The sequence below is a fragment of the Lichenostomus cassidix genome, chromosome 12 (genome assembly GCF_008360975.1).
Source record: "Lichenostomus cassidix isolate B80296 chromosome 12, HeHo_3.0, whole genome shotgun sequence".
Lineage (NCBI taxonomy): Eukaryota > Metazoa > Chordata > Aves > Passeriformes > Meliphagidae > Lichenostomus > Lichenostomus cassidix.
This window is the reverse complement of record NC_139493.1, coordinates 5,301,859-5,328,820: the sequence shown is the minus strand read 5'-3', so window position 1 is coordinate 5,328,820 and position 26,962 is coordinate 5,301,859. Positions and strand designations below refer to the sequence as shown.

Sequence of the window (26,962 nt, the reverse complement as noted above, 5' to 3'; positions counted from 1 at the left end):
CCAGAGAAGCTGTGGCTGCATCATCCCTGGAATTGTTCCAGGCCAGGTTGGACAGGGCTTGGAGCAGCCTGGGATGGTGAAAGGTGTCCCTGCCCAGGGCAGAGGGATTGGGATGAGATGAGCTTTAAGGTCCCTTCCACCCCTAACCCCTCTGTGATTCTAAACTGACTAATGCTGGATTAGCACATGGAAACAATAAATACTGTGCTAAAAATATTTATATGCATGCTGGTGAGCAGCAGGGCTCAGGTAAGAAACAGGGCTGCAGGAAGCCACTAACTTGTGTGTTCTAAAGCACTTGGCAAAAAACATGGCAGGAGGGGATTTTGGGCATAACCCCAATGGACCCCAACAGATAGATGAAGGCCTTGCAAGGCTGGTCCATCACCCACTGCAAAGAGCTGATAGAGTGGGCAGTGCTCAGTGACCCTCATGTCAACCCCAAGGTACAGTGACCCTCAACACCCCACATCTCCCTGTCTGTGATGTTGTGTTGTTGTCTCTGAGCAGAGCACATCTCTTTTTGTGTGCATTTTTCCCCCCTGCTTGCTGCACAAGGGCAGCTCTATGGATGAGGTGTTGGCTGATAACCCATCATCTCCAGGCACAGGGTGTGTGCTGGGCAAGGAATATTCATCTGACAGAGAAGGGAAGATGTTTGTAAGCCTGCTAACGTGCTTGATGCCTCTAATGAAGCTTGAGGTATTTTTGCTGGTCAGGCCTAACACAGAAGCATTCAAAGGCAATTATGAAGCTGCCTGCTCATCACACAGTGTGACAGTGCTGCTGCACAGGAGAGAGGCTTTGGTGAAGGTGATTTGCAATAGATGTGAAGCAACCTGCAAACATCATACTCTCTTTTCTCCTCCTTCCTACTAGCCTGGAAAGCAAACAGACTGATGTGAAGGACTGTGTCCACGTAATCCACAGGCATGGAGCTAAAAACCAAGGTGCTGGTACTAGGATGTCTCTGCTCCAGTCCTGTGCCTTTGGCATGTGAACAGAAATCTCCTCAGAGGAGCAGAGCAGGAAGTCTCTGTTTGCAGTGCAGGGATTAGACACAGCAATCTCAGCACTGACTCGATTATGCCTGTGTGCATTTGCATGCAGAGCAGGAAGCAGGCTCTGCTGGTGGAGGCAGCTCTGTCCTTGATGGACTCTGGGCTGCATGAAGCACTTTGCATTCTCTGGAAACCCCACAGCCTCGTCCCATTTGTTTCCCTGCAGTGCTTAGAAAAAGAAATGGGGTTTGCCAGCTGTCCACCTGGAGAGATGCCAGCCTGGATGCATTAAATTGGTGTTTCAACATGCAGCATCTTCTTAAGCCTGAGGTAGAAGCAGCAAATTTCAAAGCTAAATGCAGGGCAGTAACAACTGCTCAGGGTTTAGATCAATCTGCACCAATTAGACTGCAATGAAACAAAATGGGATCTTAGGTAAGGCATGTGGACTAATGAGAGTAGAGTCTTTGCCATGGCTGGAAATGCTGAGCATTGAAATACCTGGTCAGATTGTTCCTTGCTAATAAAACAAGAAAGAGATCAATAACTACACAGCTGACTCCTGTAGCACCACTTATTTCCTTCTAATATGGGTGAGATGTATTTAATCCAGGAAAGGACACTCCCTCTGGCACAGGTTTGCTTCTGTTCTTGCAACACCACTGACAGACCTCTCTGTCATATCCCTGGGGAGAAAATGTGGTTATTGAATAACAATTCCAGCTATGGAAAAGCTGCTGTAGTTTCTGAAAACTGCAATAAAATGGATGTAAATATTTCCAACTAAAGTCAGCCAAAAGCTTAAAGTAAATTGAAATTCCGGTTATTCGATTTGAAAGTCTCTAAATTTAATTAATGGGAGGAGCATGAGGTAATATTAAATTAGATTTGTCCGACTGGCAAATTAATGTTCACATAATAAAAAATTTGAGTTGATTATTGTTTAAGTGGGTAGCTGGCATCCAGTCTGATTTTCCTCCTCTGGAAGACATGTGGTGTTTCCCTACCAAAAATGACTCTGTGGAAATGATGGTTACTGACCAGCCTGAGAAATGGGAAGTTAAAGAAAACTCTCACCCCTTGTGCTGCATCTTCCCAGGTGAAAGGAGATGCATTCTATATCTCAGCACTGTCCAAAGATGTTCTCTAACCAGGGCTGTGGTTTTCCTCTGTGGCTCTCAGGTCACCCTGAATTTGGTCCTATATTACAAGCAGGCTGCACTCCCAGTGGTGTGCCCTGCCAAATATATGGACTGTCTAAAAAAGTTCATGCTGAGAATGTTTCGTATCCAGATTTATTTTAATATGCTGCCATTTCAATTTATTTTTAATGTTGTAAACTTCGAAGTAATTAAAAAAAAAAAAAGAATTTTAGACTTGGCAAAAATCATAATTTTGTAAACCCATTTAAACTGAAGCTATCTAACATTAGCTGGATTCTGCTGCATCAGTTGGATTCTACTCTATCAGTGACTAATGATAGTGTTCCTTAATTAATTTTGAGGACCTTGACCTTTATAAATTCTCTTCTGTAAAGCAATATGCCTAATTATGTACTGCACAGTTAAACAAACTAATTATATCGACTAATGAACAAGAAAAAATCTGCATGACCCTATTTTCAGGATTCATGTTCTCTGATATAATCACTTCAAGCATTACATTTCTGCTTTGTTCTAATGGGGCTCATTCTTTCCTGGATGATAGAGTGGGGAAATATGTGGCATGGTTTTGAAATGCCATTTTGATGGAGTTCTGAAAGATTAACTTTTAAAGAAAATACTGCATGTCAAAGAAATTCTTGAAAATATTATTGATGTTTGATTATTGATTATGGGCATTAGGAAGAGTTGTTGAACATCAGGAAGAATTTTTTCACTGAAAGGGTGATTAAGCACTAGAATGAGCTGCCCAGGGAGGTGGTGGATTCACCATTCTTGGAAATATTCAAGAAATGATTGGGTGTGGCACTGAATGCTCTGGTCTAATTGATGAGGTGATGGTTGGTCAAAGGTTGGACTCCATGGTCTTGGTGGTCTTTTCCAGCCTTAATTATGCTGTAATTCTATGATTCTATATGGGAATTCTCTCAAACAAAACCACAGAAAACTGAGACCATCACAGCATTTGGTATTTCTGTCTTCATATTCCACCTGTGCAAGAGAAGCTGGCCAACCGAATTAGCAGTGCAGATTTATAATGGCATTTATATATCTAAATGCAGTACAAATAAATTCTAATTAAAAGAAACACTCTAGGGTCCTGTGTAATTAGCATCCTCCGTAGCTGTTTTGCTGTTTACTTGCAGACCTCTTAATCTTTTGCCTCAGAATTGCTCACAGCACCAAATCAGTCGTGGCTGAAGAGGGTGATGTTATTTTCTGTGCAGGTTTGGCTGCCTGGCAGTAGAGTTGGGTGCCCATGGAAGAGGAGGAAGCCCCAGATGGATGCATTTTGGGGGTTGGCACTGTCCAATCTTCTTCAAACTGGGAGTTGCCATTTTTAAAAAATTATATCCATGCTGTCTCCCAGCAAGGCTGCTGCATCTGGGCAGAACTCGCCAGCATTACATGAGGGAATAGTTGCAGTTCACTCTGAAGCAAACTCTTGGTGCTGGTTTTGCCACCCAAGAGATTTGCAGTTCAAAAGGAAGGGGTGTTCTCTGACTGAAATGGTGTTTCTGGGGTCTGGTTCCCCAACTGAGGCAACCAGAGGTTTAGAGATGCCTTGGGCAAAGTTTGCATCTAGATTATTGTGTTGAAGAGCCACCAGTTAACCAATTGTCTGTGAATTTCCTTAAATGATGAGCTGAGGAGAAATGGGTCTCAAATCTTTTTTTGTTTATTTGAACTGTTTTCCAGGATTTGGCCTTGCCCTCAACCTTCAGCCATCAGTGATAATCATAGGGAAATACTTCTTGAAGAGAAGACCCATCGCCAATGGCCTTGCAATGGCAGGGAGCCCTGTGATGCTTTGCACCCTGGCACCCCTCAACCAATTCCTTTTTGACAATTTTGGCTGGAGGGGCAGCTTTTTAATTCTTGGGGCAATTTTATTAAACTGCTGTGTGGCAGGAGCTCTCTTTAGACCCATTGGTGCAGGCACAGTGAAAACCCAGGGCACTGAGGAAGGGAAGGATGCTCTGAAAGCAAAGATCATTGAAGATGGCATGGAAAAAAGCAGTCCCCCAAACATCCCCATGGAGAACAAAACCGAAGAGGAAGGAGAAAAGGACTGCTTCGAAAAAATCAACCAGTACCTTGATTTTTCCCTCTTCAAACACAGAGGGTTCTTGATTTACCTGATTGGAAACGTGCTCATGTTCCTGGGATTCTTTGCCCCCATCGTTTTCCTGGCTCCCTACGCCAAGCACACGGGCATCGACGAGTATTCAGCTGCTTTCCTCCTTTCCATCCTGGCCATCGTGGACATGGTCGCTCGCCCCGCCACGGGCATCATTGCCAACAGCAGGTGGGTGAGGCCAAGGATTCAGTACTTCTTCAGCTTCGCCATCGCCTTCAACGGCGCCTGCCACCTGCTGTGCCCGCTGGCCTCCAGCTACACGGGGCTCGTGGTGTACTCCAGCTTCTTCGGCCTGGCCTTTGGCATGGTGTGCGCCATGCTCTTCGAGACGCTGATGGACCTGGTGGGAGCTGCCCGCTTCACCAGCGCCGTGGGCCTCGTCACCATCGCCGAGTGCTGCACCATCCTGCTGGGGCCTCCCATCGGAGGTGAGTGGGGTGTCCTCCTCTGCTGCCACTGGGGTAGTACTTGGGTTTAGGCTGTTGCAAGGATGGGTGGTGGGAAATTATTCTAGATGTGTTTTCTCTGCTTCACAACCACCGTTTTCCCACTAGTAACTGGATACGGGAGGATATCCTGATGTTTTTCTCTTTGCTCCTTTCTGGGTAGTCCTCCAGTTGAAGGCAGTTTTGGAGAGTGATCTTGTAATCCCAGATCCCTTCAAACACTTGAACTGAATTTGCAGGACTTCCCAAAACACCCAGACAACTTGCACTTCTGACAACTCCTCCCGGAGATTCCTCCTTTTGCAAAAGTCTGGAGTCAACCACAATTTAAGCACAATAAAACACAACAGTTCTATGAAAGCCTCTTGTTGACTCAAACTTAGGCCTTGATGTTTGTGTCTAAAGCTCTGAGTACTTCACTTATGAATTTCAGCCATCTTAGTGCAGCTGGAAGATTTAAGTCAGTTCTAAAAATAATAAAGCGAAAGGTTAATTTTGGATGGAATGGTTTGAAATATCAAAAGGCAGTGCCCACAAAGGTCCATGTGGACACTCTTGAGTCTCCAGGAGGATTTTCAGTCATCTAAAGATATGTAAGAGCAGTGATCTCCTGTGATTTAACAGCCTTAATATTCCCTCTATAGAGTGAGCTCCTTTTGCAGTTTGAACCCTTTTCCTTGCCTGGATTCAAAACTGAGATCTGCCTAATGCTCCATATGACACATCCTGCAGAGCTGTTTAATTCTTCATATTACTACGTAGCTCATACAGTGTGACAGAAGCAGCTGTATCCTCTTGCAGTCTTAGAGATTCATTATTTAATTAATGACAAACAAAAGAAAATACAATTTTTAAATGACCATTTTCTGAATTATGTAATTTTCTGTGTGGGAGATTAAGTTAATGACCAGAGACTGCTAATGAGGCTAAAAGAGTTCTGTGTAATAATCAGTAATATTAGTTTTGTAGGGTTTTCCCCACCATTTTAATAAGCAGCAAATTTATTGGTTCTTTGGCATTTTAATAACCTACTGCAGGGTTCTGCTTTAATGAACTAAGTAAATTTTTCCCAGTGTGTTTTATGACTTTATCTTATTCTCAAAGGAAAAGAGGCAAGACTATCCTACTGTTGAATTTTCCAATACTCTACTCATTAAAACTCTCATTGAAACCTATTTAGGAGACCTTTAGGTGATCCTGATGAGCAGAAAAGGAAAAATTGTCTCAATTAGCGTTTGGTTGATGTTTCACCAGTAGCATGAAAAACACAGTGCATTGAAAATGGTGTACCAAGACAGCTAGGGAGGATTCAAGAAAAACCACTGACCAAAACCAGTTCAAAATTATTATTTTTTGGATCAGGAAATCTATTTGGTGACCATAAAAACCCTTGTTAGTGCAATGCAGTGGGATAATTAATCATCAGCTTTTCAACATTGAGGGTCAATTGGGAAGTAATTAAAGGTCCCTCTTTTTAAGGAGAACATATTCCAAAAAGACAGCGAGCTAATGGATGGTGGGCCAGTTTCAGGGAATATTGTCTGTACTGTGAAGGCCAGGTTAGGAGTGGAGCTTACTTTAATTAGGATTTGGGATGTTAAGAATGGTCTGTGTTGCCCAGTAAATGGAATTAATGCTCAGGATCATAATCCCAATAAGATTTGCATTACATTTTGACATAATGGAGAATGGTGACATTTCAATTAAGCCATCTCCCTTCAATTACTCTGTAACTCCGTAGCAGAGGCATTAACCTTTGAGAGGAACCTGTCACATTTGTCTTGACATTGAAATTATCTGACATTGACAGCATCATCTTTGCTTTCCCCAGAACTAATGTTTTGCAGCTCCACGCTGTGCCCTTTCCTCTTTAGATCATGAGTGTAACTGCAGAAAGGGCAGCTGTGACCAAAAGCTGAGTCCCCTCTAATGCTGGTGGGTGACCCGTGGTGGAATAAATCACAGGGTCTTTGCCAAGAGCCTGGGACAAGAACCAGCTGGCAGGTGCCATCTCGTGAAAATCTTCCCAAAAGCTGCTACTTTTTGACTGCCAAGCCAAATGGACATCCTTGTAGCTGAGCAGTGGAGTCACAGTGCCTGTAGGCTCTGTGATCAGAGGTTTAGTTTAGCATGAAAAAAAATAGGTGTGCTGGAAAAATCCAGACTTTGCAGTGTAGGTTCTGAATGAACTGTGCAAATGTTCAGAGCATCACCTGTACCAATGTCAACTCCCCACAGGCTGTGCAGTGTAGCACATATTCAGTCTTTGCAGGCTCAGGGTATTTGTGGAAGAGATCAGAAGTTCAGAGAATGTCTTATCCTAAACTCCCAAGGGTGTTCCTTTATATATAGAACCTGAAAACACAATATCCTTGCCTACACCTCTAAATTTTCAATTATTTTTAATTTTTTAAATATGTATTTTACAGGAATTCTTATTGACACCTTCGGGGACTATAAATATATGTTCATTAAATGTGGAGCTGTGATGGTCCTGGCAGGAACCTTTCTGTTCATCATGAATTATTATAATTATCGTATGCTTGCCAAGGAGGAGAAGGAAAGAAAAATGAAAGAAGAGGATCCTAAATCTGTAAGGACAGAAAATGAAGGTAGAAATAACTGGAACAAAGACTCTGCACAGGATGGGCCTGAGCTGGAACCTCTGAGAGAGGAAGGAGAAGGAGTAGAGAAGAAAATTAATGGCACAAATGAATTTTAAAGTTGTTCTCATGGGCAGAATGGGAAATGACTTCTGGGTTGCTCAAGTGAGCACCAGCTGTGAAATCACACTAGGTTTTTAAATTTTACCCTATTCCCTCCCATGTGCATCCTCTTCTTTGTTTAAGGAGAAGACAAGAACAGAAACAAGCCCTGATTCTTATAAACTGCTGGGACACTGCAGTATCCACTTGCATACCAAAGGTCCTGCAAGATTTTCCTTTAGACATTTCCCATTTCCCAGAGAAAAGGGAAAGGTGATGTTGTGCAGGGGACCAGCACAAGGCTGATGTGCTACAGGACTCCTTCTGCAGGTGCTTGGTCTGTGTGGAGCAGAAATTTAGTCTTAAAGGGCTTAACCCCGATCTACATTAGAACAGTGCAAATTGAAATTTTCCCTAGGAGGTTACAAAGTCCTTATTATCCAATTTCTGAGTGCCTTACCAGTTCTGGCGTGCTTTTTCTCTACAACACCCTGGTGAGGCAGTAAGTGTTGCCACTATTAATTAATTGTACAAATGAAGAACTGAAGCACAGAGGAGCTTTGGGCATCATTGCATCAGTGAATAAAGCTCAGGCGTGCCAGAGCTGAAATGGAATCCAGTGCCCTGAGTTAGATGCCTAAAAGCCCTGCTGAGCACAGGTATCCCCTTGCTAGAAAATAGGGAACACCATGGATAGTGGTGCATTAAACCACAGCCCTCTGCAGTGCAGTCTGCTCACTGTGTGCCTCACACTACTCAGGATTAGTGATTTGGAGCAATATCTCAGAGCTGGGACCTTGTGCCATATTTTTTTAAACCTGCTTAAGTTGCATCCACCCTGGAGGGAATCCAAACCCAGCTGCCTCCCCCTGGTTTGGGCTGGAACAGGAACCTCCCTGGTGCTGACACTGCAATACCTGCTGGCCTCATGCCCCCCTGCTGCATTAAATAAAGTTTCCCCAGGTCAGTGGTGCAGAGGTGGAGCTGAGGCCACACAGGAGGCTCTCATCCTGTGGTGAAAATGTTGAGCTGGGAAGATCTGCACTCTGATGTATTTCATACCAAGCAGCTGTTGCCCAAGAGCCATGGATGCTGAGCATGACATCATGCAGTTGAATCATCAGATTTCTGTGGATTTTCATGGATTTGATTAGATAAAAACAAGGACTTTTCAGACAGATCACCCAAATCCATAGCTAAAACCAATCCAAAGGCTAGTTATCCTTTTTCATTGCTTCAAAGGTACCTGCATGTGATCAGATCATACATTTTCATGATTTTGTCATTGAAGAGCTGTATTTGTCACTTGTGTACACACTACGAAGTAAGGTTTGTAAAAATACTTTCATAAATACACTGTACTCATTAAATTAGAGCATGCATATCTTTTTGTACAAAACCTTTCCTGTGAATTCTTTTGTTTCTTTGAAGAATAGTGGTCTTTGGCCATTGACTTCAATAGGACTTAAATTTTACCCTTTTATCATTTATATCTTGTATTTGCTCTGAGAAAAACAAAATCAATATGATATAATTAGGCTTTCAGTGCTGTGTTTTTAATACCCTTTATTTCTGTCAAATATATCTGTGATATTTCATTAAAAAAAGGCATTGATAGAAGGTCATGAATATTTTCCAATATGCGTTCTGGAAGCTGTCATATTCTCAATAAACCTATTTAAAACATGAAATGAGTTTACATTTGCCTGTGTGTGTGTAATGCTGCCTGTTGGTGCAGTCAGGAGTTTACCCTCAGAAGGTTTCTAGTCCTGGTTCCACGTACATGACCATACAACTCCTGATGTTCTGGTTGATTTTGGGTTCCTTTGACACCCTTGATGGTCTGGGCCAGCCTCACCCCTCCAGTTGTGAGCTCCCAGGAGTCTGAAAGCAGTGCAGAATGACCTGGCAAGGACCTGACAGGATGATTTTCATACCTTTCCACCAGGTTGTAGCAATTAATCCTGGGTGCAATGACCCAGATCCCCAGCTGTCCTTACAGCAGGAGCTGCCACTCAGGCTCCTCACCTCTCAGAAACCCCAAGCAAGCTTTTTAGGTCATAAAACTTTGTTAATACAGATAACATTTTTAATAAAAAGGCGTTCTGTTCAGCCATCTGTGAAAATTATGTGGAAAAGACGCCTTTGTTAAACTGCCCCTGAGGGCAAAAACGGTTTCATTTGATAAGTAGATCTTTAAGGCTTCAGAATTCTTCTAACATGAAGCAGCTACTTCATTTAACCTACTCACCCACCTGTCAAAGGAACTTATACTGCCTTTAAGATTATGGCACTATTTCTGTCAGGTAGGAAGCCAGACTATTTTAAGACAATTTTGGTGATTATGGCTGATTTTTAGTGGTGGGTGGCCTAACTCTTCTCTGTTACCTCCTCCTGCTGCCACCCTACATTCACAACCTCTGATCATGACATCCCACTAATCACTGCAGCACAGCAATGCCAAATAACTCTGTACTTATAAGCCTGTGAGTAGCTGTAGAAATGCTTCATTGACTCAAATCCCACGAATTCAACACCTTGCAGGCTCAAGCTGTAATCCTTTCTTGGAAAACTCTCAAAGTTTCCCAAGAACATTTTCAGTTATTAAAAATGACTGCTGCAATATGAAATAACCATTGCAAAAAGCTCTTGTGACGGAGTGGAAGCTGCCTGTGCATCTAATTTAGTGATTTGTGTGGCAAATTGAGCACAATATTCATATTTATTTAGGTCTGGAAAGCACCTGAGTAGGCAAGTCAAGAGGTGTGCGTGTTGTACCATAAATATGTGTGCTAAGCACAGGGGAGATATTTGGGATATCAGACGTGCAGGGATGATGGCAAACACTTTTTTGGAGTGCAGTTATGAGACTTTTTTTTCATATTTCATTAGCTTGTGACCTTATTAGAAGCAATTGCCCATTGTTTCCAGGGTTGCTTGAACTTCATCAAGAGGCTGATTTGGATGCTGAACTGTCATCCTAACAGTCACAAAAGAAGCCAACAGAGTGGTGTTTGATGGGGAGGTGTGACAAGTACCACAGATTGGATTTAGATTTTTCCCACACACTCATTTTTTATTTACAGTTCCCCTCACTTTTACCCTCCCTCTATTTAGCTTTAATTTAAAGGCATGGAGGTAGAATTCACATATTTCACTCCTTTGATGGGCAAAATTTGTACACCTTCCTCCCTCCCTTTTTAAAATATGATAGAGCAGTGACTAGCCATGTGATAGAGTGCCACACTACTAGAAAGGGACATTTTTTGCCATCACACATTGAGCCAGGTGCTGCTTTGCCCCACACAATAAGCATCTTTCCAATAGAAAGAATGAACCATGTCCACAAAGTGCAAAACACACAAGGAGAAGTCTGGAACCACAAACAAACAGAGGCAACTTGGTAGTAACTGTGTTAAAAATTAGCTATCAAGCAAACAAACAAATGAAGTGCCAACCTATATGTTTGAAATATGCAATCATTTTAGACGACACAGGAGATTATTCAGAAGGACAGTTCCCATGGCAGCTGACACCAAATTTATTTGGCTGCGTTCAGAAAACGCCTCAGAGACAATACAGGTGCATTCAGATTACATCTGGAATGAATTTAAAAGATGACTTTCGTGCCCTCTGCGGTGACAGTGACATTGTCTGTAAAATAGTATTTTATTTAGACTTATCAGAACTGTGTGAGGGCGTTTTGATGAGTGACATTCATAACTGTCAGCGAAGCTTCCCACAATGGCAGCGCAGCTCAGAAACACAGATTTGATTTGCTGTCTGCTCTGACACTCACTAAACTATTGCTGTGCTTCAGTTTGGATTCGGGAAGAGGCTCATTTACATCCTGACACCAAAAAGATGAACATCCATGGCTAAATGGGATGTTCTGTGTCACTGCAGTCAAGACCTGCTATCACCACCAACAGCAGCACAAAATCTCTTTTATAAACTGTACAGCCCTTTGTCCTGCAGAGGCCAGCACAGGTCAAGGTGGGACCCTGTGGTGACATTTGTGCTGCACTTTCTGCAGAGGGTGAATCTCCCCATGGTCAAGAGCACAGGTGTCTGAAGGCTCAAACAAACACAGCTCCACATGGCTTGAGATATCCAAGCCCTTAGTCCATCAGTCAAATGGTTAGAGTGGATATCTACCAAGGGAAAAGTATATGTATCCTCCCTCCAAAAAGGCATATATTTGGACAATATTTAAAAATTATCTCTCTTTCTTTTTAGTATTTGTTTGTTTAAGTGTTACTACTCTCTGGAACATACTCTACATCTCTTCAACTTTAGTATTACTGATGATTTTGGACTGCAAATATTTTCTCTAATGACTTTCCCTTCTTCGCTCTTTTTGAACTCCCTTACTCAACCACACTAGCTTCACACAACACTTGGCTGTCCTAACATCCAGTTTTTATACTTTTTAACAGTATGTTTTCCCCTATTCCAATGCTTTTGGAATTCCAATTCCACACAATTCACGGAGAGTCTGGCACAGACACCCAGGTTTGTATCCTCCAGATAGAGCCGTCCCTCCCAGGGTTCAGAAGATGCATTCACATTTTGATTTCTCTGGTTTCACAGGTAATCCAGTGACAGACACTTGGTGCCCAAGGCTCCAAGCTCTCACAGAATCACAGGCATCATCACAGGATGGACAACTGGACAGGACCTCTGGAGGTCATCAGTGCTGCAAATCATGCTTCAGAGTCTGCATGTCCAGGAAACGTTTATTAATGTCACACCAGCAGCTTGCAGGTGGCTGAGTTAGTTTCCCAGCCCACGCTGGGGAAAGGCTGGAGGCAATCCCAACAGGCCAGCATGGAGTTCAAAGCCATTTGGTGAACACAGGACTGTTTTATGTGCCACCTATCAAGGCACACTTGTCCAGAAGATTTTAGGAGGGATAAGAAGGAAATAGGTCTGTTGCCAAAGTATCTGACACTGGAAAGGACAGGGATGTGTCTCTCAAGGCACACAGGATAGAGCTCTGCATTTTCCCTGTAGGAGTTAAAGTCTGGATCTGCTTCAGACAAAATATCTGACAGTCTAGTGGTGCAAACACCTCAGCTGGTGCTGCCTACCCTCACACCATCATCATCTCTGAATGGCCCAGCCCATGGTCCAACTCCCCAGCACATGAATTTGTCATTTTTCACACCAGACTAAATCCATGGAAAGAGAGATACAGAGAAATACAGGCTTCCCACAAGTTCTCCAGAGTTTTCTTGACTTCTGTCTGCTGGGTGCAAAGGTATCTCACCAAAATGTGTCACTTGAAGAAACTCCCACCTCCTGTGGGAACACTGCTGTTTGGGATAAGCACCAAACAAGAATGTGCTTCTACACTTTCCTGGTCAAATCCATTGTCTTGCAAGGAGGGGATGATATTCATTCACCACAAATGTCAGCTTCCAGGTCTAATTCTGACACAAAAGGCTCCTTATGAATCCTGGCTCCTGTTTGATGTGCAAAGCAGATGAATGGGTACAATTGAAATGAAATAGGGAGAAGTACTTGCCTTGTGCTGCAGAGCCTGGCATTCCCTTCCTGGACAGATGAGATTCTTAAGTAGTTTTAATCAGTATGTAATCAGTCCTGACCATTAGTTATGCCTCTGATCACAAAGCACAGCTCCAGAGAGAGAGATCCTGAGAATATCTAGGAGGTTCCATGCATTATTAAGTGAAAAAACCACAGACTCTACCTATCTCCCATTAATACTGTGTATGAGAAGTGCTTGTTGAGCAAACTTGCCAACTCTAATTATTCTCCCAGCAGACTGTGGAGGTTTTTTTGGCTCTTCTACAAGTCTAATGGAAACCTCCACAGCCCTGCTCCTGCAGAGGCAACGTGGGGAGGGAAATCTCTGTGATGTGCTCTGTGATTGCTGAGGAGGGAAGACAGGTTGCTTTCCATGTCTGGGCTCCCCTTTCCACTCTTTCAGGCAGTACAAACCATGTAATAAATTCGTTCATGACCTGGGACATGATGTATGTTGATTCATGTTTCTTATTTCTTTAGGGTTTTTTTTATATTTTTAAATTTAAAAAAAGATTGTGAGTGCAGTGGCTAGAAATAAATTGAATTAACTTACGGAGTAGGTATTTTTCATCTGACTTACCTGTTACAGATATCCTTCAAAATACAGTATTGTGTAGCACATTTCAGTGTGAAACATGAGGCACAATGATATTGTGATTTCAGCCTTCAGCCAGAGAAGATAGTAATTACACACCATATAAATAGAAGTGCAGTGAAGCTGCTTTGTAATTACAATGTAACTAAGCTGTACCTCATTTACTTGTATTCTGAAGTGCATCTGGAGTTAGCAATTAGGGCCAGTACATGATTAAACACTTACCTTCACCAATCCAAATATATATAACACTATGCTTACCTTCACATGTGTATTATTTTTCACTCATATCTGCTATGAACCTAGATATTTTCCAGGGATTAATGACAGGCTGTGAAAAGTTGATAGCCTGAAGTTCAGCAGAGAGCCATTAAACTGGCCTGGTCATTAATCCCTAGAAAATACCCTACACCAAGGTTGTTATAAGGTGAATATGGAAAGGAACTTTCCACTCCTGTTGACTTTTATCTTGGCTGTTATGCCTTTGTCAGTGTGCAGAAAAAACACCCCAAATGCAAGTGACTGCCTTGGATTTGGGTGTGCTTGAGGTCAAGAGGATGAATCCTCCCTCAGCTCACCTTTGTGCATCACTGAGGCTCTGAACAGACAGCTTGTGCTCCTGCCAGTCTGTCTCAGCCACAGTTCTCCGGCAATCTTTGGAGGTCAATTTTAGACTGAACCTCCATTTTCTGAAATGTGCAATTCCAGCTTCTCTGAGCTGGGAAACAACACTGGCAACCAAGTAAAAATATCCATTACCGGGGGAATATGTAAAAACACTGTTTCATCAGTCATCCTGCTCACACAACTCCCTCCCAGAACTCAGAGTGGTAATGAAAGTAATTTAACACACATCTATAATTAATTTACTACATTCTCCCTGCCGATGGCAATCATCTTACCTAGGAAAGTTCATGAAATTGATCTTAATGCATAAAAATAAAGATGGAAAAGCGTTAAAGGCAGCTAAACGTGGTTTACTTCTAAGCATGTAAGCAGTTAAGCACTGTTTGGAGAAGCGATTTGGGGCTGATTTAGCTGCAGCCATTACCACTGAGAAATGACAGTGGGCACATGAGCAGAGCAGGGCTTTGCCCTCATTGCACACAGGGTGTGAGCACTGCTGAGAGCAGCAGCCTTTGCTCCTGCCCTGCATAATGAGAACAGAAGTGTGACTGTGGGTTCAGAGAGGTGGGGCAGGAGGGGACAAAGCTGCTGGACAGCTGTAGGCAGCACCAGGGACACAGACTGCACCAGCTCCTGCTCCAGCCCAAGCCTCTGGTCAGAAGGACAGCTCTGGGCACTGTGCAGAACATCCAGATGTGCAGATGTGTGTGAACACTGATACCAGATTCACATGACAGATAGTCCTACCCATGCAGGCTGTTTCTAGAGCTTTACTAGAGGCTTAACAGCATCCTGTTGTTGCTGAGACATCACTGGATCATTCTTTATGGTACATTTTCATTTAATCTCTGGCTTTTCTGCACCTCCATGAGCCCCACACAGCTGGGCTGGTGGTTCCTACCCCGCCAGTGTCTCTGTGCTCCCCAGAGCTGCAGGGCAACACTTGGGACTGTCATGCACTTATCTGCAGGCTGAGATCTGCACTTCCCAAAGACCCTGCTTTAAAATGCAGGTCATGACATTGTGACTTCAATACGAGCTGGAAAATCCAGAGAAGCAGGAGCCTGTAGCAAATAATACTTCAGTGCTCTGCAGAAGCTATATAAATATGTGTATAAATAAGTAGGAAGGCTTTTAAGTGTGTCTTCCATCACTGTGGCCTCCAAATGAGGGAGCAGAGTAGCCTTACCTGGCTGGGGGACAGAGGAGAAAGAGCCACAAGAGTCATTTTGTACATGCAGCTTCCTCCAGCTGCAAAGCTTTTCCCTGGCTTCTCCTTAGTGCCAGGAAAAGCAGGATGTTTCAGGCACATGCTGCCAGAGAGAGAGAGGCATGAATCAGCCCAAGGATCCATCCAGATGACAGCAGGCTGCAGCCTTGCAAATATTTTGTACGAAGGGCCATCACCCCTTTATAAAAAAAAATAAATTTAGAACTAACAATAAAACTATTTTAAAAAAATGAAAAATATGAGTCTGGTATTTACCTCTCCTTTCCTCACCTTTTTTTCCTTCTGCTAGCCATAGGAGGGACTAGATTGGACGTCACAGGGAAATAACCAGAAAGCAAGGATTCAAGGGAGAGCACCAAGGAGCAGTCGCACCGCTAGAGATCAGCCTTGCCCCGCAGTTCCTGCCGCAACGCGCTCTCCCCATCCCGCTGGCTTTCCCTCGGAATTCCCACACTCTTCCCTGAGCATCTCCACATTCCTTGTGCTCTCCCCATCTCCGCTTTCGGCTGGGCTGGGTTAATGAGCAGACAGCAGAGGTGCATTTTGCTGCGCAGGGAGAGAGTGCATCTCCCTGCAGCAGAGCTGCCGAGCTCCCTCTGTCCCCCAGGCTGTTCGCTTTGTTTAGCTGCTTTTTTATACTATCCTCTGCTATAAACTTTTAGAGTTTTGTTTCCCCCCCGACTCCCATCTGCTGAGAGATGACTGTCTTAATGCTGTGCCTGATATTTTCTGTTCTAAGATACGCACGGATCTGGGGAGGAGGCAGAAAAACAAAGGGGAAGGATATTTTGCTTTTCTTCAAGGTTTCCCCCATCCCAACACTCTGCCTGGTCTCTGAGACTCGAGACAGTGGGCAGCAGGACAAACCCAGCATTTCTCTATGTGCTCAGAGCAGGTGGACATCCATCCTCCACCCCACCCCATGTCACACCAGTTCATTTTTGCACTGGGCTGAGTTCATTTTTGCCCTGCTTGATAACCAGCGTGTCAAAGTGGTGCACAGTGGTTCTCCACAAGGAGCAGCTCTGCTTCCCCTGGAGCAGAGCTCTTCCAGCTCCCACTTTGTGCCACACTCAGCCTTAATGCTGCAATTAATCTCCCAGTTTCCCCGTGTCAGGTATTTCAGAACTCCTCTGATCATCTTTCATTTTGCGCCTGGGAAATGGATTGAACATGATGTGTGGATGTAACCAGCCGTGACAAATTGTGGTGTAGATGTGAGAAGCACATGGCATTCCAAAGGATGGAAAATGCCAGGGACTGGGCTTCAACTTCAGCTGTGTTACAGCACCTCAGTTACATGTTTGTCTCAGGCAGAGCTGTGTTCACTCTCAGGATTTCTCCCAGTTCTTTATCAAATTGCTGTTTGTGTTCACATGTGCATCTCACATGATGTGCACATGTTTTGGACATGTCCCTCACTATTAGAGTGAAATATTTACACTGCAACAAATATTTTTTTAATTGATTACAGCCCTTTCTGGAAAAATGTACATGAGTTCTCCTTATGCCACACTGCAAAATCCTACCCATGGGTTGGCTTAAATGTATGAGGCTTTCCTCATGATTCTCCATCTAAAATGAGCAAACTGAAAATGAAAGCTAAAAAACCAATGTGACTGTGTGGTACACTGAGGACAGATGTGGGTTCAGTCTCCTCCTGCTCTGAGCTGGCCAGATGTGTCAGCCCCAAGGGATGTGCCTGCCTGAGAGTAATGGGAATATTCACTGCTGCTCTGGGAATAATGCTGTGCAACTGCCTGGATGGGTGAATTTAAAGCCATTGTCCTCAGGGGCTGAGAATATTCCTCCTCCTGCCCATCTCTGGGAAACAAATTCAGAAAGCACTGGAAGATGGCCAGAATTAGTTTATGAATTCTGCAGAGATTGCAGTGCTCAGTTTTCTAGAGCTGGCAATCAGTGTACACAGCATCAAATATATCCTTTTGCACTGGAAGGACAATTATTGGCCAGTCAAAAATTCAGATTCTGAGACCTGTATCTACCCCAGTCTTGAAAACCTGAAGTGCCATATGCTTGTGATGGGCAGGAAAGCTCTTTAAAAAGCCAAAAGTGACAGCACATGTGCTGGAAGATAAAAATCAGACCGAAAGAAGAGCCAGCAGTTCTTCAGGAACCATGAACCATCAACCCAAAGTGATCCCTGCAAACTGGGACGGGAGCCTGAGAGTCAGAGTGGAAGGAGACAAGGCTGGGGGAAGAGGGAACAACCAAGAATTGTCAGTCCCAAATACCCTTCATGACTGCCCAGACTGAGAGCTCTTTTCTGCTTTCACACATGGTCTGTGGGCAATGCTATTCCTCCACATTCATTTAGTGTCACCAACCCCCTTATGCCTGCAGAGCATAAGAATGACTCCAGCATTATAATATCCGTTCTACACAGTACAGAGGATTTTACAAGAAATGTGACAATATCTGAGAACCCAATCTCTCTCAAAGCGAGAAAATAACCAGGAAACACTGGACTGGGTCCCAAAAGAGATGTCACTGCATTTAATGTGTATTTATGCAGCTATTTGGAAGCAAACGAGGAGCGGTGATTATGTATAGAATAAAACGGAACACCAAATTGAGATTGTTTTAGTTTCCGCTCTATCTGATTAGCCAGGAAGAACAACAGACTGATATGCTCTGAACAAACAGGAACACGCTAAGCCTAAATGCTCTGCTCCTTGGGGGATTCATTTTTATTTACTGCATGAAACAAGGAGGGAGAACAAAAGAGATTTGTTTTGAGTCAGCTGTGGGTTTTGGCAGCCCAGGCTGAGGCAGTCCTTCTGCACACCTATGTGCTGAACTGAGCAGCACATTTCCAGGGAAATGGTGCCATTTCCCTGCTCCTGGGCTGAGATGAGGTCTTCAATCAGCTGCAGCACCAACAGTGCAGCTCTGCAGGTCAATGTGGTGGGGATTATGGCACAGAAAAGGGGTGCAGCACAAGGTATTTCTCTCCTATTTAACAGCACAGTGTTAGGTGGAATAGCTGAATGTGGTGCCTCAGCATCCCCTGGCTCAGATATCTGAGATGTCTGCTCAGTGCTGTGAGACAGGAGCCAGATGCTGAGAGCACAAAAACCCTTTATGGACACAGCCAGGCAGGATGGACAGTGGTGATTTTTGGGGGCAGCCAGCCACGATTCCAAAGTGTGCACAGCCATGGGGAGTGGGGAATCCACGAGATGTCTGGCATCATCCCAGCGCAAGATGTAGCTGGGGAGACTTCCAGGAGCCAGGCTTTAAAGAAGGAAGCACCCTGTAATTGTACATGAGCTCCTCACTAAACCTATAAAATGCCATCTCAGCGAGATGGAAATCACCAGTCATAGCTTTGCTCTTGCAGACCCTTGACAGGCACAAAAAAGGATGTTCTGGGGTTGAACTGGAGCTGCTGGATGAGCTCCTTGGAGTTGCAAGATTTCATTCACCTGCCCTCAGAACATACCATGGGATCACAAACCACTGTGAGCATCAGTGCTCAGTGCAGCAGGAGATGATTTATACTCCCAAGGCTTAGCTACTGCAGTGCAAGGGAAGGTGACAGAGTGTCTGGGAGAACTATTTTAGTGGTAAAATTAAAGTTTCAGTAGTTTTGTCAAGCAGCAATTAAAATCCTACACCAAAAAGTCCTCATGACCTCAGTAATAAATAACACTACTGGGCAAGAAAGAACACTGCACATGGCAAATATTTTTTGTGCAAATGGTTTTGTGTGCATGCAGCCATCAAACCAACCTTTCATACAACCAGGGAGCTCAAGCCAAATCTGGTTTTCCTCCTGCTCTCTCCTATGGCCATGGTGGTGTAGAGCAGCAAGACACTCAAATAATTCATCACTGCCATCAGAGCCCTGCTTCCTTCCTGCTCTGGGGAGACAGTGGTGCTGTGCATGAGAGAGTAAACATGAGTACACCCCAAAAGATGTAAACCAGCTGCAATGGTTTACATTTATTATGGCTGAATAAAGAGTAGATTTTGTTCTCTCATCAAAATATAGGACAGCAAGTGCTTCACTGTATTAACTTACCCCTGTCCTCTTAAATGTTTTAATAATATTCTTTCAGTTTATCAGTTTTTCAGTTTTATGTGGAATGAGAAAGTGAGGTTTTCCCACAGAACACGTTGTGCTATAAATACCATTACAGATATACTTGAAAAATGGCTGAAGAAACCCTGACACAGAACAGGAAGAGCTGCTCCTACCTAGAGTGGATGGTATGATATTCAGCTTGCAAAAAGATCCTGTTAAATGTAAAGAAAGGTCAGCAACATAATTTTTTGTTCCTTTCCCCAAAAACAGATGATTCATCAGGAAAAGAGTGTAGGGCTTCTGCAAACACACTTCAGAAATTTCTAAATGAAGAATGGCAATAGTTTTACAGAGGCTGGTATGAAAAAGGTCATTTGTGGAAAGGAGAGCCAGTAATGCAAAACCTATGTGAAACAGAAGTGACTGAATAGAATTTGCCAGGGAGGGCTGTTCAGCTGGGATAATAACAAGGCTTCTGCATTTTATTATTTTTTAGCCTATTTTCCCAAGCAAGTGAGGTTCACACAATCATATTCTGTGGACTTCTGTGTGTCCATGTCTGTTCCTCATGGGTAATTTTTGAATCCATGGGGCTCTCTGCACCAAGTTTGAAAGGGAACAGCAGTTTTACAGGCAACTGCAATCCCCTGGCTGTTATAAAAACAGGCACTGCTGTTCCTCCTGGTGGAAAGGCTGCAGACAAACCTCCTCCTCACGCCGACATGGAAGAATCCACACAGGGAAAAATGTTATCAGCACCCAAACCCCAGGAAAATGTTCACCTGGAGCCTGCTCCTTCCTGGCACCAGAAAATCAAGCTGCAGGGTACAACTGGAAGAAATCAGCTTTTGTTAGTCCCACTGCTGAAGGAATGCCTCATAAAAAATTCAGCTTTTCTGAGCAAGTTTTGTAAAGGAGAGAGCTTTTGAGTTCTGACTTTTAGACACAGATCTCAAGGCCATTGCAAGAAACACATCATGTCTCTTCTAGGCTCAAGGACCTGAGCAACTGAAGGACCCAAGCACAGAGTTTTTCCCTTCCCTGGTTTGCAGAGGAGAGGTCCTGGTCTCTCCCCTCTCCCTCTAGCCCTTCTTCATTTCACACTTCACAAGAACAGCAGGTGCCCTTCTCAGCTGAGAGCTGAGGGTCTCCACTGCTAGATCCTATATTTCCCTGTTCCAGCAGGATTTGGGGTGGGTGAGAGTTGGATGCTAACAGCCAAGTAAAGCAAAGAATCTCCTTAAAGATCCTCTCCATTCCCCAGGTCCCAATCTGACCACACCACAAACCTGAGACAAAATAAGTAAACTGAAGACCTGAAATAACTATAGCCAAACAACAATATAAATCCCAAAACCATATATGGCAAAGCAAGCCTAGCCTGTCCTGAGAGCCCCTCCTTCCAGACTGGAGCTGTTCTTTCTACAGGGTCTTGCTTTGCCCCATATAAAATTCCCATTCAACCCATGCTGGGTTAGGTTTCAAGGACAACTCAGGATTCATTTTATGCTGTGAAGTATGGATATACCTGACCCTTTGTTCCTCAGTGGTACCTCACAGTGCTCTCCCAGATTTTGGAAGGGTGAAGGCAACATCCTATTAAAACATCACAGTATTTCTGTGCTATCTCCCACAGGGAAGAGCAGAGGGCTGGGAATGTTCTTTGCATGGATGAAGAGGAGACTGATTGAATTGAGGAGCAACATTTGTAATCCAGATTTGAGGAGATGCCTGTGTTTATCAGAGCATTGCACCCTCCATTTATCTGTCATCTCTCCCCTTCTTCAGCTGACCAGTGAGATTTGACTCTGGCCAGATTTGGCAGGCTTTGTTTTGTGTATTTACTTCTCCCTTGTCATCCCTGCAGACCAACACACACACACCACACGCTGCCTGGTGCATCCGGAGCACACACAGACTATCATCTCTTATGAATGCACCAAAAAGGTCAGAGTACTCAGCTGGCATTGCAAATCAGCACCAGTTATGTACTCTGACAGCACCAGATGTCAGCTCCAAAATGAACTGCATCTGTTCAGCAGAGCACGAGGAGCAATGCAGCAGAGGATGAGACCAGACTCTGGAATGGCCCCTTGGAGCCAGAGCTGTGGGATTGCATTGCCAATGCAGCACTGAGTGCATCTGCAAAGGCAGCTTTGGACTTCTGCCCTCAGACTTGTTGCTCTGCTTAAGCTGAGAGTGAGAATTGCAGGTGAAATGCAGCAGTCAGACAAACAACTCACCTTGGGGTTGGACTGAGCTTGGCAATTCCCTTTCCCAGCTCTGAGCAACTCAGGTCTGTTATTTTTCCATCAGCTCTTTCCCACTCCAAATCTTATTCCCTCCCACTAAGGAGTGCTAACTGGAGTTTCCTTCAACTTGTAAAGCCCTCAAGCAGCATCTTCCTGCCACAGTGCCAGTCTTCCCTGACACCAAGGGAAGAGCTTGGTAGTGACAACCAGGACAGGATGACCTTCCCTGCCTTGCCCTGCCCTGGAGCATCCAGCCTGGAAAGGCTCCTCAAAGTCACACCTTTGAGTTAATCCTGCCCTTTGTGAGGCTTGACAAAATATATGCTCACTGAACATGATGAGGATATTTTGGCTTATTTTGTCTGTTGGATTTTTTTAAGGTAAGGGCAAGGAAGGTTTTCTTTTCCTCCCTTGCACATTGCACCTGACATGATAAATCTTAGAACAGTAATGAGAACAAGTTAGTATGGGACTATATTTTCTCTTCTCATAATGAGCTTTGTCATGGAAATGGATTGATTTTATGTCACTTTCTTTCCTCTTTAAAATTTTTATGGGTAGAATGAGTTAGCAAAATTTTCTCTCCCATAAATCCAATATAAATTTGTCTTAGCCTATGTAACTCTGTGTTTATTCTGGCCACCTATTTCACAGCTCCCCTGTTTACAGCATGGAAAAGAGGGGAAATGGTCAATCAATCAAAATCTGGAATACTGAAAAGGTCACAGCCATTCACACGATATCACCATCCCTGCAGCTTTGGGCATTTCCCAGCTGCTGCACTGCTCCAGATGTGCCTCATTCTGTCTTCTCTGTGATTTCCTCAGGCCCTGGAAGAACTGGGGGAAATGCACACCTTACCTAAAGGAAACCAATGCAGGAAGGATGGGAATGAGAGGTTTCTGCCTCCTGTCCAGCCAGAGCAGATGTCCAGTCTGGCACAAGGTGAGGAGTGCTGGCAATGGCACTGCTGCTGTCACTGCTGTCACCCTGTCCCTGCAACTGTCAGCCCCACAGAGGGACAATGGATTAACTATTCATCCAACAGCTCTTCCCTGCAGCCCCAAAGCTGCAGACTGGATGGGTTCTGAATCATTTCCCCTTGAGTGCTGAATGGTTTTCTCCATCCTCTCCAAATTTCTTGCTTACCACTATTTATCAATCCTCTTTACCTCCAACAGCTGCCACTGTAGCAGAGAAGCAATTTTTTTTCCCCAGGTACACACAAACAAATGAGAGGCTGAACTTCAGGTTTTCCTCCTTGTAGGGCTAAACTAAACACCTGCATACTCCTTGGTGCTCATTTCTCATTGCACAGACTCACTGAAACTTGAAAATCCTCTAAAATGGAAGCATGGAAATAAAAAGGGGTTTTGTCTTTCTGCAGCTAATTTAAACTCCTAATGAACCTGTGCAGAGTCAGAGGCCAACCCAACCCTTTGAAAGCTGTAACCCTTTGCAGTGAGAGCTCATATAAGATACAAAAACCTTATGGTTTTTTTGATGGTAACTATTTCAAATTGGAAGACTGTATGGGAGAAAAAATTCAGCAGGGGAATTGCAATTTTGCATTTTATGTAATAAAAGCAATGAGGGGATGAAGGGAACAAGTGGCTGCTATTTTACACATTGAGTTGTGGAAGGCAAGCTCCATCTTTGCTCCCATTAAAGATTAACATCTGGAGATAAGAGTTTAAAATCCAATATTGCCTTGAAAATGATGCACAGACACAGCTCCCAGTTGTTGTCTTGGCTGCATTTTACACTTACTGGAGGCACTATACAGCTGCTTTGCAAAACAGCCCCATCAGACACTGCAGAAAGGGACAGAGAACTGAGGCACAGACCCAGGGACAGTCAGAGGAAATCTCCCCTTGAGGATAAACTGTCTTCTATCAACACCTCAAAACCATCACACTAACAAGTGAGAGAAGAGACCAACTCACTGCTGAGGTTTCATTTTTGTCTTCACCTTTAAAGGGAAACTTTAGCAAACGTGAAAAAAAAATTAATGCAGCAAATTCTGATTTAAACCGCTGGAAAATTTTAAAGCCCATTGTGTGAGGGCAACAAGTCCTAGAGAAGATGAAAAATTATTTTAGCTATTGAGCAATGCCAGCATGCAGACAAATGGGTGTCATCTGGCTTTCTGAAGGCATGAAGACTGGAAATTAAAAACCAGCTTCCATTGAGAGAGAGAGAGCAAGAAAGTAGTATATTTAGGTCCTGTGATGCTGATATTAGCAGGTTTGCATCCCTTTTCTTTCCACAGGGTAGCTGAATAAACAACCACTGGAACAGGGAATAAGAAATCTGTGATGTACAACCAATGCATAAGAAGAAGCTCTGACTGTGTGTTCACAGGAGAAGATAAATAAAGAACTGGAGGTACTCTATTTGAAAAAAACAAACAATTTTTTTTTTTTCTTTTTACAACAAACTGTGTTTTTTTGCCTCAGCAGCAGTGGGAATAAATGTAACTGTAACTAAGCATTACTAGAGGTAATAGAACAAAATGCCCCAACCCAGCAAGCAATGGTGGGTTCATGCTGAAACCCTCCTCACTCTTGCTACCTACCATGGGTTCTGAAGTTTGGCAAAGTAAAACTTAGAGAAGGAAAAATCCATCTAAATCCACCCAAACACAGGGCTGAGGGGGCAGTGCAGGTACAATATCCAGGGGGGTCTTTTTCACTAAAATTTGTATTTACTCCTGGAGGAATCCTGACATCACTTAGAAGGCAGCAGGGCAGGAAGGATCATGCTAAAAATGAGCTGCTGGTTCCAGGCCTGTGACAGTGTGTCCAGCTGCACAGTGATCAGTGCTGGGCACATCAACCAGCTAATTGACAGCTAATTGGCTTGTCAGACTGCTCTAAAAATTCCTTTCTGCCATAAGATGCAGGGATGGGAAAAAAGTCACCTGGGAGAGAGCACAGTTTTGTGTGTCAGTTTTTGGATAAATCACATTTTCTTGGCACCTAATACAGATTTTTCCACAGAGCTGTTCACCTCAGCTTGTTAATATGGGTTCCTCACATATTGTTCACATATGAAAGGAGCTGTGCAAGCATGCTGTGATTTACAGGCACCTTTCAGTTTACATCTTTGATTTACTTGGTCTGGGATTCGCTTCTTTAGGGAGTTTTGCACTGGCATTTGCAAAGCACCAGAGCACAGCAAGTTGGGAAGGATTGGCAGTTCAGGAGCAATTGTTGCTGTACATCCCTGCAGAGCCAGAGTGCCCTGAGCAAGGGCAATAAGAAATGTTTACCCTGCAAATGCTCCTTCAAATCCTCCTTCAAAATATCTGGGTCTTCTGCAGCATTTCTTTGCCATCTTAGTCTTACAGCCTGTAAGGAACATCTCAGGACAAAACTTTGAGCAAATATGTCCTTCATTTCCTGAATCAGGAGAAGTATCTCTTGCCATGGTTAAATACATCTGGAAGAGGCGAAGTGATTTGAATATTGTTCCTTTATATCATTTTCCTCACTGGCTTTGTTTGCTTCTGCTGCTCACCCTTGGCAGCAGCACAGAGCTGTCCTTTGGTGCTCAAAACACCCAAAACAGGGCTTGGGCTGCAGCTGCTGAGCAGCCTCAACACATCAACTCTTCTTCTCATCTCACCCATTTGGAACTGGAGAACAATCCTGATCTCCTTGGAAATCTGATATGATTGGCTGATATTAATTTCAAAGCAGTCAGATGTGGTTTATGAGCTCCTTGGCAGCAATCCTCAGACTCCACAAACCAGAAGGCACTGGGAATGCTGTCACATCCATGTACCTCTAGAGTTATATTCACTTTGCTCTCCTGACACTGATTTTTATGTCCACCCAGGTCCCAACTCTCAGCCCAGACAGTAAATGTTCATGCTGGGGGAATCAGGGGAATGGATGCACACACAGAGGGCTGGTACCATAATAAATGCATTATTACCACCAAAAGAAAAGGGAAAGGAGTCTAACAGTGACCATGGTGTGTTAACCTGACAGAAACAGCCAATAATATGATTATATCATTTTATTTCTCTTTGCTGTTCATCCACCATGATGATTCCTCCCAGGCTCATGCCACCAGAGCTGAAAATTTAAATAAAACTTACATAATTTAACACAGCTTGAACATGGGTGACAATTATTTGTCTTCATTTTTGTTTTCATTAATCCCAGTTTTGCTGTTAGGTTGGTTTGTTTGTTAATCCTACAAATGAAATTAAACCAATTCTGTCATACATGAGGGACTTGCATGGATCAGATCTTTTAATGTCACATTGTGTTACTTTACACAAAATGATTCGTGAGTAATTGGTTTGATGGAGGAAAAAACAAACACAAGCCTCCAACTCTGAACTTTGGTTCACCACCCTGTACCATCCCTGATCACCTCCCCACAACTCTGTGCTCTGCAGTGGCTCAAACTCCCCCAGCCCTGATGCTCATCCACCTGCACCTCTGAGTTTATCACAAACCCACTGAGCACCAGTTTTGATGCTGCAGTGCCAGAATGACAGCACAGAGGAAATCAAGGCTTTTTAAAAAGAATCTTGTAAAATCTTTTACATACTGCATCAAAATTTTCAGCATCATTTTGCCTTGGTGTCTAGAAATTTGACTCCAGTCTGTTATAAATTCTACTCCACTCTGTTAATACCAGGGGAACTGCATTAATTTGCCCCAGAAGAGGGTTTGTCTCTTGTTTTGATCAGTGGCATGACCAGGATATTTGTGTATTTTCTGTTCTAATGTCAGAGGGACTCGATGACATGCACAGGCTATTATTCAATAATGATGCCTAAATGGAGCTATCAGAAGGGTTATTATCAAGGTTATTAAAAAGCAATTCTTTCTGCCTTCATTTTAACCATGAATTGCAGAGCTAACCATCATCTAGGTGAGGATGTGCATGTTAATCAAGAGGCTTCCTATGGCCTACCTAGATATCCCAAGCCTGGATAATGATTGATTTACTCTACTCTTAGATTAGCACACAATCATCCAGGGGTGTTGAACATCTGACCAGCAGAGTTAATTCATGATGCTTGGCAACCATTTTGCAATTTTCTCACATCTGTTCTTTCTGGCTGAGGCATTACACTTCTTTTAAGAGCCCAGAAAATGGCACATAGAGAAATGTTTGTGGTGCAGGCAATGCTCCTACTAAAACCACTTTCACTTCAACATTTTCCAGGAGAA

The 26,962-nt window shown here is 43.6% G+C and overlaps 1 protein-coding gene across 3 annotated transcripts in view; it reads left to right on the top strand.

Annotated features, from left to right (window-relative positions):
• LOC146431567 (monocarboxylate transporter 2-like) overlaps positions 1-9,146 on the top strand; it is a 35,052-nt gene extending 25,906 nt beyond the window's left edge. For all 3 annotated transcript variants that reach the window (XM_085072334.1, XM_085072335.1, XM_085072332.1), the window contains 2 exons: positions 3,863-4,732; positions 7,180-9,146. In XM_085072334.1, coding sequence (XP_084928460.1) covers positions 3,863-4,732; positions 7,180-7,472 — 1,163 coding nt within the window. In that variant the 3' untranslated portion in view covers positions 7,473-9,146. The remainder of the gene's footprint in view (positions 1-3,862; positions 4,733-7,179) is intronic.
• The last annotated feature ends 17,816 nt before the right edge of the window (positions 9,147-26,962 follow it).